Raw genomic sequence first — 9,836 nt, 5'->3', positions numbered from 1 at the left:
CACAGTAAATAAAATGTTATTCCTCCCAGGAATAAAAATATTATAATCGCCACACAGCACTGTTCAATTTAGGGTTGCAATGAAGACCTTGGAAGGGCTATTTAGATGCCATGACGTGACTATACCTACAAAGATCAGAATGGTTCGGACCATGGTTTTTCCTGTGACACTCTATGGATGCGAAAACTGGACTTTGAAGAAGCAGCACTGAGCTTTTGAACTTTGGTGCTGGAGAAGACTTTTGAGGATACCATGGACAGCCAGGAAAAGAAACAAATGGATCATAGAACAAATGAATCGAGAATTTTCACTCGAGGCACAAATGTCTAGGCTCAAATTATCATACTCTGGACCAGGGATTCTCAACCTTGGGTCCCCAGATGTTATTGGACTTCAACTCCCATAATCCTCAGCCCCAATGGCCTTTGGTTGGGGATTATGGGAGTTGAAGCCCATCAACATCTGGGGATCCAAGGTTGAGAATCCCTGCTCTGGACGCATGCGAAGACCCAGCTCTCTTGAGAAGTCCACAATCAGAGGCGTAACTAGGGAAAACGGCGCCTGGGGCAAACACTGAAATGGCGCCCCCCCACGTGCCCCCCCGCCCCCCCCCAACATACTACATTATACTTAGGTTTTTCCTCACAAGCGCCCGCCGCCGCCGCCAAGCCAGGCCACTGACTGGCCGCCAGGCGCCAGCAAAGCAATGGGGGGGGGCGAAGGCGGCACGGAAGGGACCGCTCGTGGGGAAGGGGGCACCCTTCCCCACCCTTGACTGCTGCAGCGCTGCTGCACTGAGCAGGAAACATTTGTACTAACAAAAATTTTTTAAAAAATTTTTAAAAAATTGGTCATGGCGGCGCCCCCATGTGACCAGAAAAGATGGCGCCCGGGGCACGTGCCCCCCCTGCCCCCCCTATAGTTACGCCTCTGTCCACAATGCTGGGAAAAGTTGAAGGAAAGAGAAGAAGAGGACGACCAGCAGCAAGGTGGATGGACTTGATTACGACAGCAATGAATAAGCCACTATCTTAAAAGCCAAGTTGAACAGATCATCCTGGAGAGAATCTAACTATGTGGTCGCTAAGAGTCGACACCGACGTGACGGCATTTAATCAATCAACATTGTTCAATTGGCTGCATTCTAACTGTATCCGCGAAGCTGCCCTCTCTGAGGCTGCCTAAGCGGGCTGGATTGACCAAGCATGTTACTTCCCAGGTTTCCGCTGCAGGCCTTTTTGCACATTCCGTTCCAGGAAAACCATGTTCCTTTTCTCCTGGCAGGAGCGCTCCTTCATCCCTTGGTTGGCTCTTTCCGCCCCGCCCCTTTCCTGTGTCCGTGAGCCCGCCGAGCCATTTCGGTTTCCTCCTCCCGCCCACTCTCCCTTTGCTGCGCACACGACTTCGCAACCCTCCTCTATGCCCCGCCCAGGGGCATTTCCCTCCTTCGCCTCTGCCACCGATTCGCCGCCCCGCTGTCCCCAAGGGCACGTTTGGTGCGTCAGCGCTGGGATTCCCTCTGCTGACGCACCCTCACCTCGGGGGAGCGTCTATAAAGACGCGTTTCAAGTTGCCGGAGTCAGACTCGGGAGTGTATCGTTTGAACGCCTCGCCAGAGAAGGGAGACGGGCTGACTGCAGGGCTGCGTGGATGATGGGGAAATGGAAGGGGTCCGTGATGCCCGTGGATCCCCTCACTAACTCGGGATTGCTCTGCCAGGAGTGTGGCTTCCTCCTCATCACGCCGCAGCAGGCAGAGTGCGGGCACCGCTACTGCACGGCATGTGTGAAGGGGCTCTTCAGGTCAGTAGCCAGAACGGCAGGCGGGTCAGGCAGAGTCCATTGATCTGCTGGCCGGCTGCGTCCTTTGGTGGCTCCCTCTCTTTTGATCTGCAACCGGTTCCCGATCTGCAGATGTCTCTCCACTTCTCTAGCCTCGGTTTTTAAAAAGCTTTGGGGCTGCTGCACACCTCCTGGGGGGTTGGGGCGGATTCGGTTAAGATAGTGGTGGGACCAGGGGAAAAAAAAACCAAATATTGGGAACAGAAGTGGCAAAGGGTATCTCTGGAGGTGGTGAACTTGTCCCACATAGATTTCGGAATCATGGTGCTATTTTGATGTTCCTAATAACATATTAAAATGTTATATATAAGTCAAAGAGCCAACTACTCCTGAGAATCTCTTTCCAAAGTAGCATTTGATGCAGCATATCTATTCATTGGTGACGTTTTTGGCTATATCTATCTATCTATCTATCTATCTATGTATCTATCTATCTATCTTTGGGGTTTTTCTAGTTGTATTTGTTGGGTTTTTTGTTCTTGTTGGCTTGGATGTTGGCTTTAATTGTATGTTTTATTTTACTGTTTTATTGCTTTTTGAGCAGTTTATTATGGGATGGCCATACACAAAGATATTGTTAAAATTAATAACATTAATGATTTATAATGAATTAAAAGTTATGCATGTGAAGAGGAAGAATAAATGGGGCCCTGTGGCAGAGGATGTGCAAGGAAGAGAGGATGGAAGGATGGGCAAGAGGGGGGTCTTGTGGTAACAAGCATGACTTGTCCCCTTAGCTAAGCAGGGTCTGCCCTGGTTTGCATTTGAATGGGAAATTACATGTGAGCCCAGTAAGATATCCCCCTTGGGGGATGAGGCCACTCTGGGAAGAGCATCTAGGGTTCCATGTTCCCTCCCTGGCAACTCTAAGATAGGGCTGAGAAAGCCTGCAACCTGGGAGAATTAACTGCCAGTCTCTGTAGACAATACTGAGCTAGATGGACGAATAGACTGACTTGGTATATGGCAGCTTCTTATGTTCCTGTGGTTGTGTTTGGGGAGGGTGTGTGTGCGTGACGTGTCTGTGTGTGTGTGTGGGGGGGCATTCAGAACACCTATGTTCCTGTTCCTAAATTTCCATTCTGCTCAAATCCTGCTCTCTTTTCCGCCCCCTGCAGGGAGACTGACAAGTTAACATGCAGGACTTGCAAGAAAAGACTGAGCCCCAAACAGGTGAGTTTCAAGATGACGTTATGCAACACTGTAGCTTGTGTTTTTTTCCTGGCTGGTACTGTCTGTTATTATTATTAGTGGTTTGGTTTTTATTCTGCAAGTGCCCCAGTGCAGCCCTTGCCATGTAGAACAAAGCTCCCAAGAGAAAGGCAAAAAGAAAGAGGGGGTATCGAAACTGAAAAGAGGACAGAGCTTTTTGAGCGTGGCTGGAAGCGGGGATTTTATCCGATGTCGCTTTACTCACCCCTGCCTGATAACCTACTCCTGCCAAAATCCCCTCTTCCATACAGCTGTAAAGGAATGGGAACCCTGTCCTCCCATCTATTACAAATAAGGAGACAGAAAGATCGGCAGCTACAGGCCCCATATTGTAGGGAGGGGTAGAGGGTTGTTCCTGGTCCAAAAGTGCTAATTGCCTCAGGCATGGGCAACAGGAAGAGGGGCACATGGGATGGCAGGCACTGCCCCCCCCCCACCATCGTGGATGCCATCCAGTGGACCTCCTTGCTGCCCACTGCCTTTCTTCACCCCATCGGGGCATGCTGCTCTTCTTCTTCTACTACTACTACTACTACTACTACTACTACTGTGTGTGCCGTTAAGTCGATTTCGACTCCTGGCGCCCACAGAGCCCTGTGGTTTTCTTTTGGTAGAACACAGGAAGGGTTTACCATGGCCTCCTCCTGCGCAGTATGAGATGATGCCTTTCAGCATCTCCCTATATCGCTGCTGCCCGATACAGTATTAGCGAGGATTCGAACCGGCAACCTTCTGCTGGTTAGTCAAGCATTTCCCTGCTGTGCCACTTAAGGCGGTGGGTACTGCTACTATTCCAAATATTTCTATTCCACTCTTCAACCAAAGTTCTCCAAGCAGTTTACATAGAGAAATAAATGATACATAAATAAGATGGCTCCCTGTCCCCAAAAGACTCACAACCTAAAACAAACAAACCATAAGGCAGATGCCAGCAACAGCCACTGGAGGGATGCCGTGCTGGGTCTGGATAGGGTCAGTTGCTCTCCCCCTGCTAAATATGAGAGAATCAGCACTTGAAAAGGCGTCTCTTTGCTCATTTAGTTAGCACCTGCTGTGGTGCACCTTCCCTCCCCTGGAAAGAGGAATGCCTTTGCCGTCCCTGCTTCCTTTGGTGACACAGTCCGCACGTTTTTGTGTTTTGCTGCTGCCGCCTTGGCAGAACAGCCGGAGGATGCGGAGTGCCTGCAAGGGCGCCATATTGCTCTTCCCCACTGGCAGCAAAATGTCCTGGACCACCCCTGAACACTACTTCCTGAGGAATTATGGAGGGGAAGATGGGATGGGAATTCACGGTGTGGCTGTTGTTTTGAGCAGTGGCCATGTGTTATAGGCAATGCATAGTCTAGGCTTTTAAATGCTTTGGGTTATGAAATCAGCAGGGGGAAGGAAGGGATCTGGGCTTTAAAATCCTCCACTCACACCCCTACTTTTTCTTTCTTTCCTCAGTTCCATAGCGACAAAGCAGCAGAGAATGACACTCTTGCCACCCAAGTTGCCTGCCCAAATTTTGACTGTACATGGACCGGCACCCTGAAATCATACCAGGTATGTAACAAAGGTCCTTCCTGCCCTTAATACAACTGCGGAACAAACTGGAGGGAGTGCCAAGCCGGTGGGATGACTTTTCATCGCATTTTTGGGGAAGCCATGAATAATAGTTTAAAAACTACATATGTTTGTACTGTGGATATGCCCTCGTAGGGCTTTGGTATCTGTGCATCTGGATGTGCCCTTAGCTCCCTGGCTGGCTACTAGTTAGCTAGAGAAAACAGTCCCCATTGCTATGCAAAAATGATATTTTGCCCTGGTCTTCTGATCTGACATGTTCTTTTGGTTTAGGAACACACCTGCCCCCCTGTGGCACACCTTGGAATTGCAAGGAGTACAGCTTTTGCCTTTGGAGAACAAGATGGGAATAAAGAAAAGAAACCCCTCTGGAGTGTCAGTAGCAACACCACAGTAAGTGACTGAGCAGGTCAAAAGGGGAACTGTAGCTTGAAGAATGTAGCGAGATGTTGTGGGGAAGTGAGTGTGATGCATCCAGATGTGTACAGGGGAAACTGCAACCAAAGCTCCACCAAATATATTTGAGCATCTTTATGCCTCTGTTGCTCTCGGCTTTGACAGTCGTTAAATTGAAAAGTGGATTACAATTTTCCCAGGGGCAAGGTCAAGAAACAGTAGCAACCCCCCTTGTGGGTTTTATTTATTTATTTTGTTATTATTACATTTCTATTCTGCCCATCCTGCTCTCCTATATTTTATTCACACAACAACCCTGTGAAGTAGGCTGAGCTGAGAGAGAATGCCTGGCTCAGGGCCACCGAGTGAGCTTCATGACTCACTAGTCTGACATTCTAGCTACTGCCCCCTACTGCCCTTTTGTTGCTCTGCTCAGAGAAAGGGTCTGACTCTGGAAGCTTTTGCAGCAGTAGGCCTGAACACACAACCTGTTCAAGAGACTTCTTGCTGGTTTGGCTGGTCATCCTGTAGCTCCCTGCTGTGGTGCTCATAGGCTGGATCCCTGCCTCGTATCCCTCAATTTTCAGATTGTAGGCTTGACAGGTGGAATGTAGGTGGAATGCCCGCTTGTGAACTCTCCCTCTAATCTTTTGGTGTCTCTCTCTAGGGTGTCTCTTCACTGAATGGGGAAGCTGTCCTGCTGCGTGTGGAGGCCTTGGAGATGATGGTGGCATCTCTGCGTCGGCAACTGAACAGTCAGGTAGCCGCAGTGAAGTCTGCCCAACGCTGCTGTTCCCAATATGAGAAGCTCCTGAAAAGCTCTCAGGATCTGTACAATGCCTCTAATGGGGCCAAAGAGTCCGTACCAACGTCGCCAGAGCTGATTAGCACCGATGGAATATTGGTGTGGAAAGTGGAGAACTTTTCCAAGCTCATGAAGGATGCCAAAGAGGGAAAGAGGCGTTCCTTCTATTCTCCAGCCTTTGCCACCCATGCATTTGGGTACCATCTCTGTGTCCGGCTGTACCCCGATGGCGACGGCATTGGCAAAGGCAGCCATCTTTCACTGTTCCTCGCCTTGGCCAAGGGGCCCTATGATGACATCCTGCCCTGGCCCTTCCGGCAGAAGGTCACCTTCTCTCTCCTGGACCCTAACCGAAAGATGCCGCCCCTGAAGGAGACCTTCCTTCCTGATCCCCACAGCAGCTCCTTCCACCAACCCCGGGAGATCCTCAATGTGGCCAGTGGGAGCCCCCTTTTTGCCAGCCACATCCAGATCCCCAGCTACCTCAAGGATGATGTGCTGTACCTCAAGGTGGTGGTGGATTTGGCAGGGATGGAAATGTGAGAGTGGGAGTTGAGGAGGGAGTTTCTTGTTCTGTGGTCCTCTAGCTACTCCACACCTTTTCCTCTCAGTCAACTCTTTCTGCAGCTTTATTGTCAAATCCTCATCCCTTACTTCTCCACCACACCATTTGCATCCACTACAATACCCCTGAGTATTCATCTACCTCATGGAGTCTAACATCTAACACAACCATCAGTGTTCTGTGAATCTTGGAAGATCAACCCTTGAAAAACACTCAGGTGGAATTTTGGGGAACTTCGGAGCCTTGCAGTGCATTCCTAGTCCTTACAGTTATTGACACATTTTTGAAAACTTGCTTCTGCAGAATACGTAGAAACTGATGGAAGGTCTAGATAGGCCTTACAGTGATGATGAATGTAGGATAACTTGACACATTCATTGGCTCCTGAACACTATCCATAGGTTGCATAATTTATTCCATTTGAACAATGTGAGTATTCTTGTTATTCAGGGTCAGATTCTTTAGTACAGAATTGTTCACCTCCTTTTTGGAAGCATGGTTCCCCTGGTGTGAAACTCCTCTCATTTCTTCAAAGCTGATAATGATTGCATAAGCAGTAGATGGTGAGCAAATCATCCTTTGAAATGTGGGTGAGAGATTCTAGAACTTGACACCAGGTTGCGTTTCATCCTTGGGTGAGAGCGTTCTGCATCACATTAAGCAACAAAGAAGAGCTTAGTGGTAGATAGGACCTGCTATTTTGGGATGTTTGGATGGAAGATGTTCCTGTTTTGGAGGTGAACTCATTGCTTGTTTTCTTGTTAAGGCATAGGGACACAAAGCACCCCAAGTTTTTTCAGAAATACTGAACACGTACATCTGGTCTCAGTAGTTTGACGAACAAGATCTCTATTTGCCAGATGTTGTATTTGGCTGTGTGCTTTGTACACTGAAATGACTGTGTAATCCAATGTTTAAAACTGTCTGTCACTTGCAAGTCCTGCCTAGCCATTGGCTGAGCTGCTTGGTGACACCATGGAATGCTCACAAGCATTCTAACTGCTCAGGAATAGAAAACTGGCAAACTATGCAGTGTTTCTGAAGGTTGGAAAGAAAACTCACACAGGACCTGGTGACAGGAAGGGATATGTATGGTTGGTAGAAAAGGACTGGATAATTAAGGAGGCTCAGAATCTAAGCAGAAGGTAGGCTGAGAAAGTGAAGGAGCTAAGAGATAGGGATTCTAGACACATGACATCTGAAGAGTTGGTGGAGACGGTGGACAGAGCAAGCAAAAGAGTTTGGGGAAGAATAGGTGGAGAAATGGGAAGCCTGCAGAAAAGAAACCAATGAAAAAATTTCACAAGGGTCTAATGAAAGGAGAGCCAGTGCGCCATTGGTAAGAAGGGCACAAACAAGGTTTTAGATTTGTTTTATGCTGTTCATGTGTCTTAACCTGTGTGTTTGCTGCTGCTTTTTTAAAATGGGGTTTTCAATGATTTTTATACACGTGTTATAATTGTGTTGCAAGCCATCTTGGAAACTGAACAGATTGAGAGGTGGGGATAGAAATATTTCTAATGTGTGAGTGAGCAGGCAGCTGTGCTTTGCAGTTTGAGGTGTAGGAGCCAGTGGCAGTGATACCAAATAGACAGGATGAGGCCTAAATTCCTCATAATGATTATTAAAAATGAAACAAAACACCAGTTTTGACTACAGCTTGCTAGTGCTGCCAAATAAGTACTTTCCCATTCCCCTTCACCGCCCCCCCACTCCGGGCGATCTGTGAGAGGTAATAATGCTGAACTGGAAGTAATTTTAGTGTTATTTAGCATATCTGAAATGGGAGGAGCTCTTTCAGAGAAAAGATCTGCAATTCATTGGAAAAGGTGCAAAGGGAGTAGAAAGATCTTCTCTTGATAACAACCCAGTCTAGAATTTTGTATTCCTGGCCACCATAAATGCAAAATATGGCTGCTGGTGGTGTGTGTGTGTGCTGTGTTGTGTTTGAGTGTTTTTCTGCTGCCCACCAGCAGGGTACGGTTGAACATTGTATTTTAAAATACACATTTATTATTTATTGTTAATCATTTCTCTTGCACTTTTAAAGACAAAGGGCTTTGCAATAATCACTAAGGAATCTGAGACATGCTTCCTTAGACAGGACAAAAATAATTTCTACCTCACATTCTGTTCATCAACAGCAACGTATTTATTATATAATATGTATGATTTATGCAAATTACAATATTAAATGTTATTTATACAATTAAATGTTTATTTATATGATCAGTGACTGTCTTTTGTTGGTTATTGGGGGTGGACTTTCTTTTTATTGATTGCATTTCTATATGCAAGTCATCTAAAGGTCATCAAAAATCTCGTGCCAAACAAAACAAGTAAAATCTCAAGACAAAATGACAATCGTGCACACACCAAGGCACTGATGTGGACTCTGAGACAGCACTATCCACTGAGCCCCTGGCCCTGGCCCCAAATGTATGGCAGCTTCTCAGAATGACCCCTGAAGACCACAAAACTCTGAGCCAGTTAACACATTCAGCAGAATGTTTTTCCTGGAATGGGCCACTTTAGGCTAGGAGAGGGAGGTCAGTTGGTATTACATGCCTGAGTAGTCCCCAGTGAAAAAACCCCTTGCACACCGAAAACTAGCATGTGAGGGGAAAGGCTAGGTCAAGTCTTGCCCTATCTGCAGAGTTATAGTCATGGGGAACTATTGAAACATACAGCCCTCTCTCCATCCCACCTGCAGCCTGAAGTGGTACAACCCAAGCTAAGCTTTGCCACCATGTGATTACACACACTGGCCGGTAAGCTCTAAGTTTCTGCTTCACAGCCTAAGCTTTCATTGGGCTGTCTTTAAAACTAGATCCAGTGGTTGGCAACACAATTTAATCTGGTGGTTAATTTCCAAAAGAAGAATGGCTGCCACTCACGCTTTCCTAGGCAGTGGTGCCATCCATCTCAGTGTGGAGGCACTCAGTTATTCATCATCCTCGTAGGTTTTAATCATCTACTTAAGAAATAAGCTGCTGTTGTACAAAACATAAAATTAACAAGGGCAAGGTCCTGCTTGCAAGTCTACAATGTGAAAAAGTGATGAGGAAAATCCACTCTGCACATGGTCATACATGTCTTCCTATTTCTTCTGCTCATGGATTCAGCCCTAGCATTCCAAATAGCTTCCAGCAAGTGCTGCACTCTCTCAGAGCTTAGCTCAATTTATCTTTTTTTTTTTTTTAAGACATGTTAAGATCATTCATGTTCTTAATTTTTCAGGAGGTTGCAACAGGCAGTCTCCTCCCCTCTTCCCCACAATGTATTGCCGTTGCAACAAGCAGGGTACAGAACAGATCCCAGCTGGCCAGTAAAAAAACGGTGAGATGTACAGTTGCCAAGTGCCCAGTAAAAGGGAGTCTGAGAACGGCAGAAACCAGTGGGTGAAACACTTGTGGGAATTAAGTGGCTTTCCAGGCATTTTTCAGCTCTC

General features: G+C 47.1%; 1 protein-coding gene across 1 annotated transcript; it reads left to right on the top strand.

Moving 5' to 3' along the window:
* The first annotated feature begins 1,508 nt into the window (after positions 1-1,508).
* LOC128341897 (TNF receptor-associated factor 2-like) lies at positions 1,509-8,617 on the top strand. The gene is made up of 5 exons (XM_053288543.1): positions 1,509-1,802; positions 2,960-3,014; positions 4,500-4,598; positions 4,893-5,012; positions 5,683-8,617. The coding sequence occupies exons 1-5, from the start codon at positions 1,651-1,653 to the stop codon at positions 6,361-6,363; spliced, it is 1,107 nt and encodes a 368-aa protein (XP_053144518.1). The 5' UTR covers positions 1,509-1,650; the 3' UTR covers positions 6,364-8,617.
* The last annotated feature ends 1,219 nt before the right edge of the window (positions 8,618-9,836 follow it).

Source organism: Hemicordylus capensis, chromosome 2, assembly GCF_027244095.1.
Source record: "Hemicordylus capensis ecotype Gifberg chromosome 2, rHemCap1.1.pri, whole genome shotgun sequence".
Taxonomy (NCBI): domain Eukaryota; kingdom Metazoa; phylum Chordata; class Lepidosauria; order Squamata; family Cordylidae; genus Hemicordylus; species Hemicordylus capensis.
This window is presented reverse-complemented; position numbering and strand designations above follow the sequence as displayed.